Consider the following 22,782-nt stretch of genomic DNA (forward strand, 5'->3'; position numbering starts at 1 on the left):
AGGAGCAGCACACATAAAGGCATAGAGAGGCGAGGCTGGGGCAGGCCAGTTTGGATTCATCCTGTAGGCAGAGGAAGGCCAAGTGAATCTGTATAAATAGGTAAATGGGAAAGAGTCAGGTCTTAGAAAGATAGTCTTGGAGAAAAGAGATTGAAGACAAAGTAACTCCTGAATCCGGCCTCAGGAGCCCAATCAGAGACTGGATTCAGGAGTTACTTAAGTATAATCAGTAGGATTTGGGAACCAGCTTACTGTGTGGGATAAAGAGAAGACTTGAGAATGACACCAAGATATCTAGCTTGGCCACTGGTTAACATTAATTAAAATAACAAGTGCAAATAAGATCATAAGAAAGAGCAGGTTTGTACAGGGAGTGGAGGGTAAGTTTAGATTTGAACTTACCACATCTGAAGTGATAAGCCAAAAGTTTTGGCACTGGGCCAACTCTCCTGGAGAGAGAAAGTGAGGCAGGAAGACTGAGTACCAAGAAAGGAGTCCAGCAATAAGAGACATGTGAATAATGACCAGAGGAGCACTGAGGAGCAGGATGAATTCATTCATTCATCATTCATCCAAACTCAGTGCACAACTGCTGTGCACCAGGCAACATCTATGTCTCTGCTCGCAAGATGTGTTTCTAGCTGGGGGTGAGGTAGACAGTAAACAAACAAACATACAGTATATCAGATGGTGTTAAGTTCTGTGGAGAAGAATGAAGCCAGGGGATTGGGCATTCAGGGGATGAGGAGGTGGTCAGGACAGGCCTTGCCAGTAATGTGACAGGCTCTGGTTCTTGTTCAGGTTGTATGGAATGGAGCCCAGGCCTCATACTTTGCAGGTGTTCTCATGGGCTACCAGGGTTGGGGCCATTGTCAGAGGCCTCATAGATCATTTAAAATACTTGGGAGATTTGGTCTGCACCTGGAGAAAGCTTTCTTGGGAGGAAGAGGGAGGTAGTTACCAGAGGCCCATGTACAGTCCTGTGGGCTTGGCAGTTTGGAGGTGGCCCTGTTGCAGTGTAAGTGCTCTGCAAATGCTTGTTGATAATGCCTGAGGAAATGATCTGACAGTCTGCTGTGGTCCTGGCAAAATGACTTTTGGGCAAGTCACATAAGATACTGGGGCCTGGACTTCCTCATACCCAAACTGGAGCTCATACTTCCAGGCTGCAGGGCTAATGTGAGTTGGAGGAAGCTGCTGTGTTTGAGGGGTACTGATTGGTTACTCCCTCTCATCATCCCCACTGTTTTTCCAGGGTTCCCAGGATTTACCCAGCAGGTCAAGGAAATGCTATTAATTTTTCTCTTTTGAAAGGATGGGCAGAGCTTATGGACCCTGTTTCACAGAACAGGAAGCCAAGAGCAGAGACATGAAGTTGCAGGTGATCCTGAGCCCATGCCCTGGCTGTGGAGGCCTGTTTAGTGTTCTCTCCACTGGCAGGCCGGGTACCTCAGGATGAGTGTGTGTTTTCTGAGCACCCAGTAAGCAGGAGGCCCTGGGCGCAGCACACCTTGAGGAGCTAGTAGTCTCGTTGGGATGTAAACCTCACACTTCATCTTCAACTTCTTGGTATTCCCTGAGGAGAGCTTCTGAGAGCTGGGCACTGGGGTGACAGGGTGGAGACACGGTCCATCTCTACCCACTGGGTGGAAATTGCTAGAATCATCTATAACGTGCTACAGGGAGTAGGGGAGCAGTGAGCTTAGCAGGGCTTTTAGGAACAAGAGGATCTTGTATTTACATAAAGTAACTTTGAAACAGTCAAATAGAAATTAAAGCCTGCTTAGTCTCCCTCCATTTTCCCACAGTGCATCCTTCATACACAGGTTGCTACTTGCTCCTCTCCAGCCACACTCCTCCATCTTCACAAGCAGTTTCCTCCTCCTGGAAATGCTGTCCTCCTCCTCCGTATCTTCGTTGCAGCTACAAGACTCCATCCATCTCCTTTCTGCCCCCACTCCCTTGAGAATCTGCCACTTCCCCCTCCAGACTCCTCCTGAACTTTAAAAGTATTACTGTAACTCTTGGTTTACCCACCCTTTTCCCCACTGACCATCTCCTTTTGAGTTCATGGACCATACCTTACTCATTTTCACCTCTCTAATGCCTAGTTTAGGGCAGCACACATAGTGGGTGCCCAGTAAAGGTTTGTTGAGTGGAATAAAAGAGGTAAGAATGAAGGAACAAATAATCGTAAGTTCCCAGCCCAGGCTGTGTGGACATTACTCATCATGAAGCTCAGAGGAAGGAGACACACTTCTGGCTCTGTGTGGTTGAGAAGAGGGGCCATTTGAAGGAATGAACACTTGAAGAGGGTGCAGTGTCGTGTCTCGGACAGAAGGAGCCGATGTCAAGGCTGTTCCAGAGACGGAGCAGTTGTGCTGATGCAGCACATTCATGGGAAGCACAGTGCGAGATGAAAAGCAGGCTGCTGTAGGCCAACCTTACCTGTCCTTGAATGCCAGGAAGTTCTTTATCTCTGAGACGCTGAAGAATTTTGAGCAGGGGAGCCACAGAATCAGAGTGACTGATTTATTTGTGCACAGCAGGAAGGTGCAGGTTTTTGGTGAAGCAGATGTGTATTGAGCTTCTATACACATATGCTTCTTCTAGCAGATGGTAGGTACAGTGCTGGTCACCTAGGAAAGACAGGAAAAACTGTCCCTGCCCTCAAGTCATTCATGTTAGCAAGGAAGGCAAGACAATAAAGCAGGCTGTTACCCAGCACTGTTGGGGTGGTGTGGAGAGACTTTAAGGAAAGGTTTCCCAAAAGTTATGATACCTGAACTGCATCTTCAAAGAAGGTCAGAGTTAACCAGTCGAAGAAGGTGGCATGGGAGAGGCACATTTCCAAGTCAGTGGTTTGTACCAAATCATAGAGGTTTGAGAGGCAAATTAACAAATCATAAATAGTTCAAGGTGGATAGAGATAGGGGGTGTAGACCTCATAGGACTCTGGGTGCCACACTGAGGAGTTTGAATCTTATCCTAAAGACAAGGATGAGCCATTGAAGTGTTTTGATTGAGAGATTTGGTTGGATTTTGGTTTTACAACGATCACCTGGCAGCCTGCAGAGAATAAGTTGAAGAGGGTAAGGTTGTTGTTTTGGAACCAATCTGGGAGGCCATTGTTATAATCCAGAGAGGATGACAAATGTCTGAGCTCGGACAAGGACAGAGCAGGGGATAGACTCGAGGTGTTTAGGAGGTAGAATCCTTAGATTTGGCTGACCCATTGAAGGGGGAGGAGAGGGAAGGGGGAGAAGTGATGGATGACTTCTGTCCACCTTATGGTAGATGCTGTTCAGTGACCTGGGTTAAAGAGCAGATTTGGAAAAAGATAAGGACTTCATGGTGGATAATGAATTCATTTGCAGTGCCTGAGGAGTGTCTAAATAAGGTGGTAAATGGTAAGTTAAGATGTAAGTCTGGAGCTCAGGAGAGAGGCCTGGGGTAAGATGGCAACATAGGAATTAACTAAAACCATAGGAAGGAATGAGATCTCCCAAGGAGGTTTTGTTGACTGAGAAGGACTAAGGATAGAACCTTTGAAAAACCACCTCTGGAAACACCAGGGATACTGAGGAAGACGAAATCATGAAAGAAACTAGAAAGGAGTAGTAAGAAGTGGAAGGAAAACCAGGAGAGTGTGGACTCTGCAAACAGGAGTATCCAGAAAGGGATCAGTTTTGTCTAGTACCACAATCAAGTCAGGTCAGGTAAGGATTGAGTTGTAGCCGTCAGACTTAGCAAAAAGGAGGTCATTGGTGACCTTGACATGTTCACTCTTTAGTGCCCACAGAGAAGAGGATTTAGTTTAATTGGGCGAAGAAGCAAAGAGCAGGTGAAGAGGCTTCTCGATGGTGCAGAGGAAGTGCTAAGGGCCTGCATTCAGATCCTGTCCATGAGCAGGGAGAGAAGTTCCGGGTGAGGAAGCCAAGACAAGGCAGAGAAGCTACTCCATGGCTGTGGGAAGAGCTGAGCTCAGTGCCTACCCTGCTGTGCACTCATCTGCAGAGCAGCTCCCAGTTTCCTTGTCTGTGAAGTGGGGATGTATGGTAGCCAGCAGGTGCACAGAGAAGGGGTCAGGAAGGTAAGTCAGAGTTGCCTTGTCAGTGATTGCTGTGGGGGTCAGGATTAGAGAAGAGTCAAAGACAGTCCCCCATTTGAAGCCTTGGAGAGTAGTGTGTCCTTCGTAGAGAAGAGGGGGTGAAAGGGAGGAAGATGAACTATCATTTGAAATATACCTCAAACAGTGTTTACCATACTACCCTAGGAAAGAGAAGAATGTTTTCCCTGGGATATTGTAGTCCTTATTTTGTAGAGAAAATAAAGTATTTTTTTTCTTTGGGGCAAGATGAGTGGGGAATCAAAATTTTCCCATCATTTTATTCAATTATATAGAAATACAATAGGAGAAATTCCCCTGAGGTCATTTCTATCAGTTGTCACTTTATGTCCTGGAACTCTGTAATTACATAATCTGGAACTGTAAAGCCCTTGTTTATCTGTGCACCTGGTGGGACATTTTGAGAAACTCTACCCCCGTAAAACTGGTTGTTCATAGTCTTCATCTCTGTACTGTGTTTACTTTTGTGGCATTTAAAACATGTTTAATTCTTAAAGTTGAAAGTTTTTTTTAAATTTTAGATTGGTAACCTTCCTTAATATGTTGTTTAAATCACTTTGAAGAGGTGATTTATCATTTGTTTCTACAGATAATCAGACAGGCAAACATAAAGACAGAAGAAAAGGCTCACTAGACGTCAAAGCTGTTGCCTCCCGTGCAACTGAAGGTGAGTGACCAAGACAAGAGAAAAAAAATGTGATCAAATCACTGTTGAACACATGGAGCCCTGCTGTGTCTTGCCCAGTCTCATCCTGTCTACCTCCAGTTCTCAGAAGAAGAGGGAACCCTCTGGAAACTAGTGTTCCATTTTTCCCTCTGTGGACTCCTGCCAATGGGCTCCATTCTGAGCCTTTTAATGGAATCAGAAAATAAAGAAAAGGAAAAGATACATTCCCATATATTCTATAGTTGCATTTCTAAACTGTAGTGGCAGAAGATGTCAGTTAATCTGCTATAATTGTTTTTGCATTTGGTAATTCTTAAAGATCTATCCCATCATGGTTTGCAGTTTCCCATGGAAACTTTTAGAGAGAGGTGAGCTTGATTTTGGAATTGTGAAAGACCCTTATTCAGCAAATATTATTTAAGTTCTAATTGAAATATACTTTTAAAAAGAATATGTAGGTGCGTGGCCTGAATGACCTAATTTTTAAAATGTAATCAACATTGCTTATACAGAGTGTAGATGCAGGTATTACTGCTAGCTGTATACATTCTTTGGCCCAAAAATGAAAACAGAAGGATACAGAGCTGTTTGTACTGGTTCAAAAGACAAACTTTTTCCAAGGTGATATCAGCTAAGATTATACAGTAGGGATCAAATGCCACCCTGTCATCCCTCACAGATTTGTTATAAGGCCCAGATGACATGCTTTGTACTCCTTGCACTGGAAAGACCATACAGATTACACCCCTGCTTTGAGGGCAGGATTGGGGTGGTGCCAGTGAGGAAGCAATATGGGGTTATGGGAAGGACTGTAAACTTTGGTGTCAGAATGACATCAGTTCAAGTCCCAGCTTCATCTGCTCTGTGTAGCCTTGAGGGTGGACTTCTGTGTTTCCATTGCCTTATCTGTAAAGTGGGGATAATTTACTGTCTACAGAGGATTGTGTGAGGATTAAATGAGTGTGTGTGGTGCCTGGTAAGTAAGGGTAGGGACTCAGTTAGTGTTAGCTGACATCGTCATCTTCATTGTAGCTGTCATGATTACAGTCCCAGACTCTCTGCAGTCTTAGAGCAGCACAGAGCAGGGCTGAGGTCCCTGCCCACAACAGTCTTCACTCCACCACATGCTAATGTTTGTTGATCCTTTGAATTCCTTGGTATATTTCTGTGTTTTAGTAAACATTTTTTCTTATAACTTTTTATTTTTATGATTTTTGAGTTATAATTTACATACAATGAAATTCACTTGTTTCATTTCGATGAGTTTTGACAATTCTATGTGCTCATGTAATCACCACCCAAAATAGATATGGAAAAGCCACACACACAAACACATCATTAACCATGCAGAAGCAACCATTGATTGCTAGCACCATAAATTAATTTGGCCTCTCCTTGTGCCTCATAGAATTGGAATCGTACAGTATGGCTTGTTTGTGTCTAGCTTCTTGAACTTTCATGTTTTCAAGGTTCTTCCATGTTGTTAGGTATGTCATGGTTCCTTCCTTCTTATTGCTCAGTAGTATTCCCTTACAGGAATATACTACAATTTGTGTACATATCTTCTTATTGATGGACAGTTGTTTTGTTTCCATTTTGAGGCTGCTAAGAATGAGGCTGCCATGAACATTTTTGTACAGGTCTTCTTTTGTGGATGTATATGCTCATCTTCTCCCTAGAAGTGGGATTGCTAGGCCTTAGAGCAGCTGCAAATGGTGCTCTCCAGTTTTATTCTCCAATAATAGCTCCAACATATTGCACCATGTTACTCTCCTCACTCATCTGTGAGAGTTCCAGTTGTTCCATGTTTTTCCACACTTGGTAATACCAGAATTTAATATGTTAGCCATTCCAGTGGTTTTAATTTTAATTTTCCTTATGACTGAAGTTGAGCACCTTTTTATTGGCCATTTGGATAATCCTTTTCTGAAGTGCTGTTCAAGTCTTTTGCCCATTTTTATAATTGGGTTGTATATCTTTTTCTTGTTGGTTTGTAGGGATTCTGTACATAGTCTAGATATGGGATATCTGTGTATCACAAATATATTTTTTTAGTCTGTGGTTTGCCTTCTCCCCTCCAAATCGTATCTTTTGATTCTTAATCAAAGAGCAGAGGTTCTTAATCTTAAGGAAATTCATTTTATCAGGTTTTATATTATTACTAGTGCTTTTTGTGTCCTATTTAAGAAATCGTTCTTTATCCCAAGATCATGAAAATATTCTCCCTTGTTTTCTTCTAGGAGTTTTATTATTTTATCTTTTGTTTTAGGTCTTTGATCCATTTTAAATTTTTATATCTGGTGAGGGTAGACATCAAGGATGACTGCCCCTGACCCTGGGGAAATCCAACTGGTCTATCACCATATTGAATAAACATCTTTTGCAGTAGTACCATTATTATAAATCAGGTTACTACGAATATGTGATCTGTTCCTGGACTCTATTCTATCCCACTCTTCTGTTTGTCTATACTTACACCAATATCACAATCAGCTACTTACATTGATTGATAAGCGTTGATATCTGATACCTGGTAGTAAGTAGTTGTTCTTCTTAAGTGTCTTGGCTGTTCTAGGTCCTTTGCATTTCCATGTGACACTTAGAATGAGCTTCTTAGTTTATACACACACCCTCCTGGGATTTGTTTTCAGAGTGCCTTAAATCTGTAGATCAATTCGGGGAAAATTGAAATCTCAATAATACTGAGTCTTTCAAATCATGAACAGGCGATGGATGTCTCCATTTATTTAGGCTGTCTTTGTTTTCTCTCAGCAATGTTTTACATATTCATTGTAGAAGTCATACTAATCTTTAATTAGATTTATTCTTAGGTATTGATGGTTTCTTATGCTATTGTAATGGTGTTACTTGTTTAAATTTCCAATTGCTTATTGTATATAGTTATAGAAATACAATTGATTTTTGAATATTGACTTTGTATATCCAGGAGCTTGGGCAAACCTACACACTCACTGTAAAAGGAGAGGAGTGCATTTATAGATTCTTCAGGGCTTTCTGTATACACAGTCATGACAATCTTTATACTTTGTTTCTTACCTTATTGCTCTGTTTGATTTTTTTCTAATTCCTTTATTTTTTAATTGACAAGAATTATGTATATTTATCATGTACATGATGTTTTGACCTATCTGTACATTGTGGAATGGCTAAATTAGGCTAATTAACATATTTATTACCTCATACACTTACATTTTTTTTGTGGTGAGAGAACACAAAATCTACATTTAGCAATTTTCTAGAATACGTTGTTATTAATTGTAGTTACCATGTTGTACAACAGATCTCTGTGTTTGTTACAAGCATGTGTCAGTTATTTTTAAATGAAAACAAGTCCTTTTATGACAGTGAGAAAATAGCAAGTTTTTATTTTTGTTTTAATGACATTGTTGGATAAAATCCTATAATCACCAAATTTGGCAATCCTATAATCACCAAAATTTTAAGAAGTTTAGTTGGGCCCCCAAATTTAAAACATTTGAGACCCTGTGAATTGGTTAACCTTGGACAGTGTCTCTTCTTGGGCCTCAGTTTCTTCATTGGTAAAATGAGGTTGATACATCAGTCTCTGGGACAGCCCCTGGTCCTGTAACATCTTTGGAAAGCAGCATTTAGCCTGATGGGATTGTTCGTGGAGATACCCAGAAATGGATGTTAATGTTTTTCCTGCCTATATTGTCCGGGCTTCTCCTCACCACAAAGGAACCATATGTTGACAGGAACAACAAAACTTAACAAACTTTAGAGCCTAAGAATTGCTGCCTGCCTCATTTAGGATATTTACCTAATCAGTCTAGATTAAACCTAATAGTGGGAAGCACCAGAGGGTACCTTGAAAAATTTAACCAGAAATTTGTGTATTTTAGTTATTGGTGAATTGAATGTATTGCTCCTGCCATATATGAAACAAAGAGCATTGTGTGGCATTGTCTTCCAGAATATTTTTACTCCTAGAGAATGGCAAGCTAAATAATTATAAAGGCTTATTGTCATAGACACAAAAAGAGGCTGTTTGACTTTGGCTTCCTAGATTGTTTCCTCTGTTTTCTCTCTGGCGTGTGACATCAGAGGTTCAGTCCATGGGGGCATATGTGCATCCTAGTGCCTAGAACTGAAAGAAACAGAATTGGTTATGCCAGAACCCTAGGATTGTTAGGATGGGAACGAAGCTCAGTAAACTCAGTTCTATCCTGCCCCTTCATCATGCAGCCGAGCACACTGAGCCCTCTGCTGTCAAGACAGGTGCCCAGAGCTGTGCACACCCTGATTTGTGCATCCCTTTCTCCACAGTTTCCAGCCAGAGACGACACTCTTCCATGGCCCGGATACATTCCATGACGATTGAGGCGCCCATCACCAAGGTGAAGCAGTTTGTGGTCTGTCTCCACTGAGCACACATACTCCTTGTTCTCCCCAAGGATCATTTCCAGTGAGAAGAAATAGTGACCCGCAGTAATGAGAATGCTCTCATAGTTGTATGGTGCTAGTAGCCTCCTCTGAAGAGAGAGGATGTGTGACGTTGACATTTTAACTAGTCTTAAGTTGGTATTAAGTACTATGGCCAGATTGAGTCCTGTTGGGTTTTGTTTTGTTTTTGCTGTTGTATTTTAGAGATGGGCTGTCTCATTTCTGTTGCCCAGGCTAGTCTCAAACTCCAGGGCTCAAGTAATTCTCCCACCTCAGCCTCCTGAGTAGCTGGAATTATAGGCATACACCACTATGCCTGGCCCTCTCATTGTTTTTAAGGTTATGAAACTCAAGTATTTTCTTTCCATAATGTAGGTAATCAATATTATCAATGCTGCCCAGGAAAGTAGTCCCATGCCTGTGACCGAAGCCCTAGACCGTGTGCTGGAAATTCTAAGAACCACTGAGTTATATTCACCACAGTTTGGTGCTAAGGATGATGATCCCCATGCCAATGACCTTGTTGGGGGCTTAATGTCTGTAAGTATATTTGACTAGACTCCTGGCTACAGCCTGTCTGTTCTTGGTGGTTTTCTCAGAGGTTACTCATTTAAACAGATCTCTTTGAAGAGACAGGCAGGGCACTGTAGGGTTCAGTCAAGACCTAAACTCTCCTCCATTGCCTGGGTTCTTCTATTCTCTGGCCAAGCAGCCACCTGCTGCCTGCCTCCTAGGGAGAGCTTAGCTTGGAAGCAGAGCAGGGAGGAATGTAATCCTGACAGTCTGCTGAGCCAGTTCTCCAGTGTTGCTTAGGGCTTCTACAGTAATTTATCTAAATAAAGCTTGTTTAGTTGTATTAAAGAGCTTGAAAACTGGGACAGTGCAGAACAGAAAGACTGTCTTTCTCCCGCCATATGTATTTAAAATGATGCCGGGGGTGTGACAGTTTGGCCTTCAAAGCACCCCACACACATTTGGATGACTGTAGGAAAGAGGAGTTTGGGAATCTTTCACTAGAAGGGGGCTTTGTGCCATAGACTCTTGAGGGGTCCTGGATGCCTCCTTCAGGATGTCTGGTGTAGAGCTCTCACAAGAGAGGGACAACTTTGTGGAGCACAGATTACTCAATTGCTCTCTGTCAGCTTTTGTCTTGGTCAGAAGCCAAATCCACCTCCTTCCCAATTCATGCTTTCTGAATTCACTGGATTTTATAAAAATAAGGTTCCAGGCAGAAATTGAGAAGGTAGAGTGTTTCCAGTGCTGATAATATCTAACTGTGGTCTTGCCTATTTGAAACAGAGGCTCCTCCAGACTGTAGGTGAGAGATGAAACTGATGAGGGATGGGGTAGGATAGTGTTCTGGAGGCGAGTAGATGAGAATAGCCACAGGACTGGAGAAAAGGGGCTGCTAAGAGTCCGGGTTTGGGCCAGGTGGTCTGGAAGCACTGGTGAGGAGCCCAGGAGAGTCACCTGGTGGGAATGAGGTCCCTTAGAAGGTGAGAGAGGAGCTAATGTTCCCAGGAAAACCTTGTGTCCTCAGAGTGAGGAGAGTGGCAGGAAAATGGAGGAGAAGGACTGAGGGCAGAGCAGAGTTGTCCCTAAGAAACCAAACGGTCCTGGAGGGCAAGCGAGAATGCTGGGCGTAAGGACCACCCGCCCCTCAAAAGATGCAAGCTCACCTCCCGGGTGTTGACCCTGCTCCTGAGTTTAGCTTCCAACAGGGCCAGGACCATCCTTCCCAGCACTAGCCTGTTGTGCTCTCCAATAAGTGACCAAGGTCAGTAGTTGATCACAGGGGTGGACCCGCTGGGCCCAGGGCAGCCTTGAGTGGATTGGTGGAGAGGGCTGCCCTGAGCTGTCCTGTGGGGGGACCACCTGGAGTTTCCAGGAAGGAAAGAACAGTTGTGACTTTCCTTTTTCTTGTTTCCTTGATTTTTATCAGGATGGTTTGCGAAGACTATCAGGGAATGAATATGTTCTTTCAACCAAAAGTAAGTTTTTCCTTTTTAATTTTTTAGATCACTGTCTATAATACTGTAGTTTAGCTTAAGTGATGAAAACAATTTTTTCAGATAAAAGTTTTTAAATCATTTTTCACCTCATTAAGAAGTTTCTTGGTATGTCATAAAGTCTCAGAAACAAAGCAGCTGTCCCTGAGGCAGTACTGTCCTCCCTAAGAAACAGTTAATCCTGGCTGGGAGCAGTGGCTCACACCTGTAATCCCAGCACTTTGGGAAGCCGAGACAGGCAGATCACAAGGTCAGGATTTCGAGACCAGCCTGGCCAATGTGGCGAAACCCTGTCTCTACTAAAAATACAAAAAATTAGCCAGGCATGGTGGCAGGTGCCTGTAATCCCAGCTACTCAGGAGGCTGAGGCAGGAGAATCACTTGAACCCGGGAGGCAGAGGTTGCAGTGAGCTGAGACCGCACCACTACACTCCAGCCTGGGCAACAGAGTGAGAGTCTGTCTCAAAAAAAAACAAAAAAGTTAATCCTTTAAAGCCTATTAATTTTGTTCTCCAAATTTCATCACTTTACAGACACTCAAACAGTTTCAAGCAATATAGTCACTCCCATCTCCCTTGATGATGTCCCACCACGGATAGCTCGGGCCATGGAAAATGAAGAATACTGGGACTTTGATATTTTTGAACTGGAGGCTGCCACCCACAATAGGTGAGTTCATGCAGACCTCAGCAGAGGGAGAACTAGATTCCCGGGGCCTGTGTGAAGAGGCTACCTGAGGAGTGTGGATTGTGCACAGGTACCTCCCTGGCACCTGGTCAGGGAGGGGCTCTGAGGAAGGAGTAGCAGGGCACCACGTGGCTCTGAGTCACCAGGGCCTGGGGGAAAGTCTGCTGGCCACAGTGATGGCACATTCATGGAAAGCATGCAACTGAGCCAGTGACTTCTCCAAGTAGCCCAGGACTTTTTTCTGTGAAATAAAGGTATTTCTCCTATAGGTGGTAACATGTTAAGATTGCTGTAAGAGATCTGCTCAGAGCCTAGAACCAAACTTTATTAGAAACACATACACATGTGATAAGAGCTGCCCCTAGCTTTTGGTTGCTATGTTGGTGATAGGCATAGGGACACCCAAAGCCCTAGTCATCCTCATCTGGGTGTGATCACAGCGAGCAGGAGCAGGAATGGGCTTTTATCTTGAGTTTTTTCCCTTGCCGGAGAAGACCTGTTAACCAAAGGTGGCAGTTGGCTGGGCACACGAGAAGGGGAGGTGCGCAGAGCTGATGCCAGCCAGGACTGCCCCCTAGGGTGTCTCGGGAGAGGTGTGCTTGGTTGGGCCATGGGATGGCTTCTCAGGTCTCATCTCAGTTTGGGCGACCTGTCACCAAGATAACCCCCTGACTTTTTCAGGCTCACCTTGAGTTAACCTTCTGATACGTTCTACTTCCCCATCTCCCAGCACAGCCAAGGAGAGTGGAAAAGAATACTCCCTTGGCACATGAGTCTTTAAGCACCTGGTTTACATCCTAGTGACATTACATCCATGTGAATTGGGCAAAGGCAGGTCAATTTAAGTCCCGTGATCACCTCTGGATACTGCCTCAAGACAGCCAGTTTCTTGGCCTTTAAAGGCAAGGGCCAGATGCTGGGTCAAGGTGATTTCTCAAGTAAGAACCTAACTTGGTGGCCACTTGGAGGTCACTTCCGGGGAAATGACCTCCAGAACTCGGAATCAGTCTGGAGGCCCCACTGTAGCTTTGGGAAATAGATGTGTTAATTCATGACATAATCCCAGCCATTCCATGAGGGTACAAGAGGCAGGATTTGGTCCCGGAGGAAAACCTCCAGAAAGGTGGGTGTTGAGAAAATTCCATGGCATATGGCAGTGTCTGGCTCATAGGACGTTTTCAGGAAATGTTTTCTTATAGGCAGGGTATCTGGCCAATGGCATTGGTCCAGCAAGTCCAAAGGAGAGGATAGTGTTCAAGGTGGTACAAGCTTAGCCTGGAAAAAGGATTGTTGTGACAAATTCAGTAGTGCAAGCAGGAAGCTGAACCTGGAAGGACAGAACGAGCAAACTCCCCCCAGCAAATCAGGAGCCCCAACGAGGCTGAGGCCAGAGCTGCTATGGACAGCCAGCTCTCACCTGTGCATCATGGTCCCCTGAGGGCAAGAAGTGGAACCAGAGTTTGTTTGCTCCACCAGAGAGAGGCCAGCATAGCCCAAGCAATCTCCACTTTGCTGCCTTGCACTCCCTGAAATTTGGCTTGGAACCTATTCAGGCCTCAAACACTTGGCCTATTTGTTTGCTTTTGTTCTAATATTGTGGGTTTTTTTCTCTCTATAGGCCTTTGATTTATCTTGGTCTCAAAATGTTTGCTCGCTTTGGAATCTGTGAATTCTTACACTGCTCTGAGTCAACACTAAGATCGTGGTTACAAATTATGGAAGCCAATTATCATTCTTCCAATCCCTACCACAATTCTACACATTCTGCTGATGTGCTTCATGCCACTGCCTATTTTCTCTCCAAGGAGAGGATAAAGGTGAGTTGTTGTTTACATGCCACGTTTAATGGGCAGGAGCAGTGGGGAGAGTCTAGTGTTCCTGCCTCCACTAAGATACATAGCATGACTGCTCACGTGTGCAGCCTGGCACAGGAAGGGCGAGGCCACACTCGGAATCAGTCTGGAGGCCACACTGTAGCTTTGGGAAATAGATGTGTTAATTCATGACATAATCCCAGCCATTCCATGAGGGTACAAGAGGCAGGATTTGGTCCTGGAGGAGAAACCACAGGATAGGGCTATTCTTCTGGGGGTCTCACTCCAAGCCTGTACACTAGTAGAGCCAAGTAACTGTTGGATATCCCCACTTTAGGGCCTGCATCTATACATCAAAGTCTGCAGGGCTCTAAGGCCAAGTTCATCATCTCTGCTCCCAGCACTGCTCCCACCCAGGGTTATCTACCTAATCCAGGGTTCCATTATCCAACCAGATACCCAGGTTAGAAACCGAGAGTCATCCTTGGTTCTTTCCACTTCTCAACCCCCGACATCTGGTTGATCATCTGACCTTGCCTCCTGTCACACCTACAGTTCTCAGATTCATCTCTTGCTGCTGTCCCAGTGAGGCCCCCTGCAATGCTTTCCCATCTGGGCAGTTCCAAACTGGAATTCTTGCCTTTCCTGCCTCCTATGGAACGCCCTCACCCTACTGCCAATGTGACCTTTCTGAAACAGCACACCTGACACTGTCATTCCCAGGAGCAGCTTCCCCCTCCCTCAGGATTTAAACTTTAACCTCTACAGCTCTCCACACTCACCTCAACAATGAGCTCCTCTCTTCATTTCCTCTCTTCTACCTCAGTCACAGGCCACTTTTGGGCCATGCCAAACCACTTTAGTTTCTGAAGCTTCTGCCTTTGACCCTGTTGCTCCCTTGGCTGGGGCCTAGATGACTGCAATCATGCAGGGCCAGGGCAAGTGGCTCCTGCCCGCATTTCCTCCCCTGTATCACGGGACTGGCATTTGGCAGAGAGCAAAGTAGAAGATGACATCTGGCACACAGAGGAAGTGAACAAGTGTTCATTCCTCACCTTGAAGGGTATACCTTCTCAGAACTTCCCCTGCTCCCTCTAGTTCTTATTTCTGTTTTTGTTGGTTTGTTTTCCAGAAAAAAATCAAATCAGACTGTAGGTAAAATAGGTGTCCAGAGGAGGGACTGTTTTCTAAATTATGAAAACAAGTAACAACAGAGGGACGTCTCTGTCAATATGGCTCAGTATATAAAGAACCCAGTTTTTGCTCTGTTGCTTTTAAAGTACTCTATAGACAACGTACAAATATATATTTAGAAAGCTAACTGAAAACAGTTTTTAAGAGCATTTATTGAAATGTCATGGTGGCTCACACCTGTAATCCCAGTACTTTGGGAGACCAGTGTAAATGGATGAGGAATTCGAGACTAGCCTGGCCAACATGGTGAAACACCATCTCTACTAAAAATAGAAAAATTAGCTGGGCGTGGTGGCGCAGGCCTATAATCCCAGCTACTTGGGAGGCTGAGGCGGGAGAATCACTTGAACCCAAGGGGTAGAGATTGCAGTGAGCCAAGATCATGCCACTGCATTGCAGCCTGGGCGACAGAGCAAGACTCTTGTCTCAAAACAACAAAAAAAATGAGCATTTATTGAAATGTAATTCACATACCATACTATTTGCCCACTTAAATTATTGAATTTTAATTTAAATCAATTTAAATAAATTTGCAAGGCTGATTTATTAGCTAAACATCTTCAAGAGTCTGTAGGGTATTTCCAAAAATGATCTTATACTGGTACATAATGTGTTGAACTTCTAAACTTCATAAGCTATATTTTCTAACCACAACACAACAAAATAGAATAACTAATGGTTAAATTTAAAATGTCAGCTACAGCAAATGAGAAAATATTCTTAATAATTTGGGGATCAACAAAGAAATAAAACCAAAATGACATTAGTTAGAAAACAACAAAAATGAGAAACTTATCTATCAAAACCTATAGAATGAAGTCAGTTATATATTTAAAGGTTTATGTTTTAAATGCCCTAATTCTTTAAAAAGGGAAGAAAAAGAACATGGGAAGAGCAAAGTGATAATCCAGTGTGGCTATTGGAAATCACCAAGAAAATAGATGAAGTTCTAGCCAAACTAAGTTATAAAGACACAAAAATACACAAATGTAAAGCAGAAAATAGTAGAAGTACCGCCCACATATGTACTAAATCAAAAGCTTTAAAATAGTTTTAATGGAATGTTTTAATTAAATTGATGTAAGAAGTATTAAAAAAAGAGACCAATAACATGGAAGTAATTTTAGTAATTTTTAAATTATTATTTAATTTCTTCAAAAGTTGGCTCCTGACCCATATGGACAGGTGAATTCTTTAGCCCTTTAAGGAATTTTTCCATGTTACATAAACCTTTTCAGAGCCTTGAAAAAGATGGAAAACTTCCAGATCATTTTGTCAAACGCACAAAACTCTGACATCAACCTGACAAAGATAGCACTAAAAGGGGGAAGAAAACTAAGGCAATTCCCAGTTAATGTAAGTGGTGCCTATTTTAAATTTTATTTAAAATTGTTTCTCTCCTTTATTAGTATTAGTTTATGTTGGTCTAAGTCAATATCTCAGACTAAGGACTTTTTTTGTGATGGGTCTAGAGAAAGACTGGCTGAGGAGGTGACTCCTATCTGTTGAGAACACCTGTATTTTGGTAAGTCCTTAACTTGTGTGAGACTAACAAAACTATGCAGAAATATAACTGTTTCAGGGTGGAGGTAGGAAGACTAGATTTGCTCACGTAGTATGCTTTTCTTAGAAATCTGAAATATTCTTACCTGAAAGTAATAGTGGAGAAAGAAAACTATACAGAAGGCTTCTTTGCCTTCAGTGTCATACCCCCGTTTTTAAAAGCTGTCTTGTTTTCAGGAAACTTTAGATCCAATTGATGAGGTCGCTGCACTCATTGCAGCCACCATTCATGATGTGGATCACCCTGGGAGAACCAACTCCTTCCTGTGTAATGCTGGAAGTGAGCTGGCCATTTTGTACAATGATACTGCTGTGCTGGAGAGCCACCATGCGGCCTTGGCCTTCCAGCTGACCGCTGGAGATGATAAATGCAATATATTTAAAAACATGGAGAGGTAAGAACAATGCTTGGGGAGTGTGTTGATCCCTCTCTGTCTTTTTTAAACAGCTATGTTGAAATATAATTCACATCTTATACAGTTCACCCATTTAAAGTGTACAAAGTATACAGTGGGCTGGGCATAGTGGCTCATGCCTATAATCCCAGCACTTTGGGAGGCTGAGACAGGAGAATCACTTGAGCCCAGGAGTTTGAGACCAGCCTGGGCAACATAGGGATACCCTGTCTCTACAAAAGGAAAAAATATTAACCAGGCTTGGTGGTTGTGTCTGTAGTCCCAGCTACTCGAGAGGCTGAGGTGGGAGGATTGCTTGAGCCCATGCTGAGGCTGCAGTGAGCCATGATCACACCACTGCACTCCAGCTTGAGCAACAGAGCGAGACCCTGTCTCAAAATAATAACATGTACAGTGGTTTTTAATATATTCATAGTGGTTTTAGTATATTCATAGAGTTGTGCAACTCATAGTATATTCAATTTTAGAATATTACCCCTTTGATAGAACCTCAAATTTATGAGCAGTTCCTTTCCATTCCCCCAACTCTAGTCCTAGACAACTACTGATCTACTTTCTGTTTCTATAGATTTGCCAGTTCTGGACATTTTATGTAAATGGAATCATACACAATGTGTGATCTTTTGTGACTGGCTTCTTTCACTTAGCACAGTGATTTTAAGATTCAGCCGCTTTGTGTCTTGATGTTTCAAGATGAAGTATAATGCCGATATCTTGAGCTCTTAGAGACTCAGAGAAGCAGTCATCTATCTCCCTGAAGCACTCCATGCTGCCCTCCCGTGCTCAGCGTACATCTCCTTGGCATTGTCTCTGTTTACACGTCACTTCCTTGGAGAAGCCTTCCCTGATCTCTCATGCTAAGTTAAACCATCTAATTATTCAATCCCAGATTTCTTCATAGCACATATCACATTTCTTAATTATTTTTTAATTGTTTGCGTAATGTCTGAATAGATTCTTAAGCTCTGTAAGGTCACAAGGGTCATATGTCACTGTGCCCTCAGTGCCACAGTGTTTGGTAACTTAGTGAATATCAGTTGAAGAAGGAAAAAACATTGTGTCATGAAGAATACTTATTAATTTGGATTTTTAAAGAAGAGGATTCTTGATTTTGTATAACTCCCTTGTGCCATGTTCTAGGATTTCAGAGGTGGAGTTAAAGTAGTTTCTATTTATATTTGCTTATAGATACATCAGTTATCAATGGAAAACCACATGAGACCCTATTAACTGTCTAGGGAAAGTTTTCTACTCAGCTGCAGAAAAGGGGTTGAATAGAGACTTTATTTCATATTCATTCATACCTCTTCAAGAAATGAATTTTTTAAAGTACTAAAGTAAAAGTAAGGGTTAGAGATAGAGGCATCAAGTACTCCCTATGATTTCTCAAGCTATCAAAAGATCAGTCCTCATATTCTATGGGCACTAAAATTGTTGGGTTTCAAGGTACCTCCATGTGGGGTATATTTTTTCTAACCACAGATCTCTACATTGACAAGATAAACACTGCAACTATAAAGTTTTGCCTATAGCTTTTGGTTTTAACTTCTGTTTGGGTTCTCCTTGCTAACGATCTAGGCACTAACCCATAACTTCCACATCTTTTTAAAATGTGCCTTGTGACATTCAGCGGCATTAGATTTATAGCTGCAGAGGACACATTATCTGAATAACAGATTGTTTTCAGGAGTACCTGGCTGGTCTGGATCAGTAATCTGTAGCAGCCTCTAATTTGTCATCGAAAACAGGAATGACTATCGGACACTGCGCCAGGGGATCATCGACATGGTCTTAGCCACGGAAATGACAAAGCACTTTGAGCATGTCAACAAATTTGTCAACAGCATCAACAAACCCTTGGCAACGCTAGAAGAAAATGGGGTAAGGGAAACTTACTGCAAAGAGAACCTGTGTTTGGGGCCCTAGTACTGTTGGGTTATGGAGACACATGGGCCATGATATCAGCCACAGAAGGGTTCCCTCAGTGAGTATATTCGGGTTCTCTTAGAGGGACAGAACTAATAGGATATATACACACATACACAAAGGGGAGTTTATTAAGTAATAACTTACATGATCACAAGGTCCCACAATAGGCTGTCTTCAAGCTGAGGAGCAAGGAGAGCCAGTCTGAGTCCCACAACTGAAGAACTGGAGTCTGATGTTCGAGAGCAGAGAGCATCCAGCATGGGAGAAATGTAGGCTGGGAGGCTAGGCCGGTCTCTCCTTTTCATGTTTTTCTGCCTGCTTTATATTTGCTGGCAGCTGATTAGATGGTGCCCACCCAATTAAGGGTGGGTCTGCCTTCCCCAGCCCACCCACTCAAATGTTAATCTCTTTTGACAACACTCTCACAGACACACCCAGGACCAATACTTTGTATTCTTCAATCCAATCAAGTTGACACTGAGTATTAACCGTCACAGTGGGCTCACTGAATTTAGTTTTTATTGGTTAAAAAATTATTTAAAGTGCAAAAACTTGGCAGGAAAAAAATTAGCACATCCAACGAGACGGGAAAACTCGAAAGGAAGGTCAGATTTTAGATAAGCTAACTTTAGACAGGTAAGCTATTCCCGCACCCTTTCTCACTAATATCCCCCTCCCTTCTTTGCCATTCTGTGATCAGTTGGAGCCCTTGATATCTCTTTCCAGCCACTCCCAGTGGGCACATATCATGGTAGCAGCAGCTATCCTCTCTTGGTCCTCATTTAGAGGAGTGTGTGGATTGAGAAGGACACTGTATTTGTGTCGTAAGGGTGACATCGTTGCCCCTGTTTCTACATTTGAGGCATGGAGTCCACAACAATTGCTGGGCAAGGATAACATTAACTCTCTCACCAGTCAGAAGACTCCAGCTGAGGCCCAAACTCCCATCATTTGCTTATCTGTAGAATGGGGATAATAAGTCTCAAGGCATAGTACTGATGAGCATGGTAGGCACTTAAGAACTGGTGACTAGATTATGTTATCAGCAACTTAAAGAAGATGTTCTTCATGAACCTTCTTCCTCTGAGGCCCACATTTACTGAACATGTTGGCAGCAACTCACAGTCTTCTGTACCACCCTCCTCCCCAGCTCCTATCACCATCCTGAGATATTTGCCACACACAGGGATGACTTATCCTCGCAGGCTAGGGTCACGATTCCTTGACTTCTAACTCCATTTTACTTCTGCAACTCATTTGTTTGGCCATAGCCTTTGTCTACCCCCTGGCTTTCTAGCATATTACCCCATGACACTTACTTTGTTTTAACCTGATGTCGAGAACTCTGTTTCCTCACCCTTTCCTGTTCTCTCCGTTTGTCAGCCTGCCTCTGGCTTCACTCTCTTTCCAAAGACTTCTAACACAGAGGTGCCTATACCAGCCTCTTTTGTTGGCTCCTGCCCTGTCATTCTGGATAGGGCTGTCACCTGGCCACCACTCCTGGCTGACTTCATGCCACAGAAGGAAACCACACACCTCACAGACTTGGTTTCCTCAGTCTAGTCTGGACAGCCCCTAGACTTAGCTGAGTTCTCTGCTCCACTTAACATTATAGTTCTCATCTCTGTTGTCAGTACGGGGGGTTACTTCTGAGAGACTGAAAATCAATATCCAGTGGGTCAGAGCAGGAGAAAGGAAGATAAAAGAAAATAGTTTCCAGGCTGGCAGTACGAAACTATAGTCACACTGCAGGTATTAAAGGATCTGAAGAAAGAAGGGTCAGCACAGAGCTGGTCACAGTGGAAACCTGGAGTGACAAGAGCTACTGAAGTGTCACTGGTGTAGTAGTCATTTTGGCACTCTCCAGGAAGCGTGGGAAGCCTAGAGTCAGGATCCCACCTGCCCGTCTTGATGGCAGATCTGTTCCCTCTGAGCTGGGACCATCAGGCCTTCTTAGGCTACTGGTGTTGCATATTGAAATCATATGACTAACTCCTTTGGAAGGTTGCTTGGTGGGCACGGAATCAGACTGAGGAGACCTGCTTGCCTCTGGTCTTTTTCATTGCTCTCTGCCCCAGTACCCTCTAACCTGAATTCTCTTCAGAGAGCCTACAGATAGTGGTTCTATTACATCATAAATTGATCCATATCCAGTGGGGATCCTTGTGATGCAGACAGCACATGGTACTGTGAGTGGAAGGCAGCCTGGGACTAAAGGCAGACCTTAAGTTCTTATCCTGGCTCAGCTGGTTGCTTTGGACAAGTCACTTCACCTCCCTGAGTCTCAGTGTCCTCATTTGTAAAATGTAATCAATAATACTTTTCATGCTTACCATTAGATCTTCTTGTGAGTGCAGATCAACAGAGAATGACTGCTAAGTCATTTATACATCAAAAATGTTAGGTGTGATCTTGGGAATCTGCCCTGTCACAGGACTGGGTTGAGAAGTAGGGAGCCTGTTGGGCTACAAGAGCCCATCTGTTGTGAGGGCAGAGACATTTATTTTTTTCAGCTCATTCTCTTTTTCAATAAAATAAAAGACTTTGAGTTCTTACCATGGGGGAGAGAGAGAGAGGAAGAGAAAAAAAGGCAGCGGTGAGAAAGATTTAGTGAGAGGAAGAGAAGAAAGAGTCAAGGAGAAGGAGAACAGTAGATATACCAACCCTTAGTGCTACCCTCCACTTCTAGGTCCTGTTGGAATATCACTGAGCCTTGGTTTTCTCCTGTGTAAAATGAGAGGCCAAGCTCAATGCTCGAATATCCTTGGCACTGTTTCATGAGATCCTTATCCTGACTAGTGCTCTTTTTGTGCTTACAGTGGGACAGACCAGTAAGAGAGGGCTTGGCACCAAGGGACCCATTTTGATTGCTTTGAATTCCACTCATGTTTCAGGAAACTGATAAAAATCAGGAAATGATAAACACTATGCTTAGGACTCCAGAGAACCGGACTCTAATCAAACGAATGCTGATTAAATGTGCTGATGTGTCCAATCCCTGCCGACCCCTGCAGTACTGCATCGAGTGGGCTGCACGCATTTCAGAAGAATATTTTTCGCAGGTGAGATGCTGCCTCTTTTAAGTTTCTAGAGAGAGAGAGAGAGTTAAAACCCATAAAATCATACAAGATAATGGACTTAACACTAGGAAATAGGGTTCTAAACAAAATTCTGTCCTTGTATTGCATGTTTATTGGTAACAATTTTTTTTTCTTCTCTAAGAATATTCTTATTTTCCCTTTATTCTTGCAGGATATTTTTGTTAGATATAGCATCCTGGGTTGATGATTTTTTTCCTGAAAGTACTTTAAAGGAGTCATCTGGTCTTCATATTCTTTCTGAGTAGAAAAAAATTTCTCTTAGGGCAGAAAAAAAATACTAGGAAATATACTGGCCAAGATTTTTCCAGATCTGGTGGAGGGCATATGCATACAGATTCAAGAAGCCAGTGAACCTTAACCACGTCAGATGTGTCATAGTCAAGCAGCTAACAAGGTGAAGATAAATCTTGAAATCATCCAGAGGAAAAGCGATACATTACTTATAAGAAAACAGTGATTCTTACATCCTCTGACTTCCCATCAAAAACTATGAAGGCCAGAAGACACTGGAACATCTTTAAAGTGCTGTTAGCTTTGGGAGGACAAGGTGCGAAGATCACTTGAGCCCAGGAGTCTTAAGAGCAGCCTGGGCAACATGGTGAGACCTTGTCTCTACAAAAAAATTAAAAGTTAGCTAGGCATAGTGATGCACTCCTGCAGTCCCAAGCTACTTGGGAGGCTGAGGCAGGAGGATCGCTTGAAGCCCAGGAGGTTGAGGCTGCAGTGAGCCATGATCATGTCACTGCACTCCAACCTGGGAAACAAAGTGAGACCCTGTCTCAAAACATACAGCTAACATTATATTTAATGGCCTGAGATACTGAATACATTCTTAAGATTGGAAACAA

General features: G+C 43.0%; 1 protein-coding gene across 5 annotated transcripts in view; it reads left to right on the forward strand.

The window, feature by feature from the left end:
- PDE8A (phosphodiesterase 8A) overlaps nt 1–22,782 on the forward strand; it is a 159,804-nt gene that overhangs the window by 124,336 nt on the left and 12,686 nt on the right. For 4 of the 5 annotated variants that reach the window (XM_010369860.2, XM_010369862.2, XM_030931143.1 and 1 more), the window contains 9 exons: nt 4,719–4,796; nt 9,105–9,175; nt 9,597–9,761; nt 11,164–11,212; nt 11,764–11,899; nt 13,536–13,734; nt 16,666–16,883; nt 18,653–18,785; nt 21,728–21,895. In XM_010369860.2, the coding sequence (XP_010368162.1) occupies nt 4,719–4,796; nt 9,105–9,175; nt 9,597–9,761; nt 11,164–11,212; nt 11,764–11,899; nt 13,536–13,734; nt 16,666–16,883; nt 18,653–18,785; nt 21,728–21,895 (1,217 nt within the window). Of the gene's footprint in view, nt 1–4,718; nt 4,797–9,104; nt 9,176–9,596; nt 9,762–11,163; nt 11,213–11,763; nt 11,900–13,535; nt 13,735–16,665; nt 16,884–18,652; nt 18,786–21,652; nt 21,896–22,782 lie in introns of those variants that run through there. The other variant, XM_030931145.1, reaches the window with a different exon arrangement.

The sequence above is a fragment of the Rhinopithecus roxellana genome, chromosome 5, assembly GCF_007565055.1.
Source record: "Rhinopithecus roxellana isolate Shanxi Qingling chromosome 5, ASM756505v1, whole genome shotgun sequence".
NCBI classification, from domain to species: Eukaryota; Metazoa; Chordata; class Mammalia; order Primates; family Cercopithecidae; genus Rhinopithecus; species Rhinopithecus roxellana.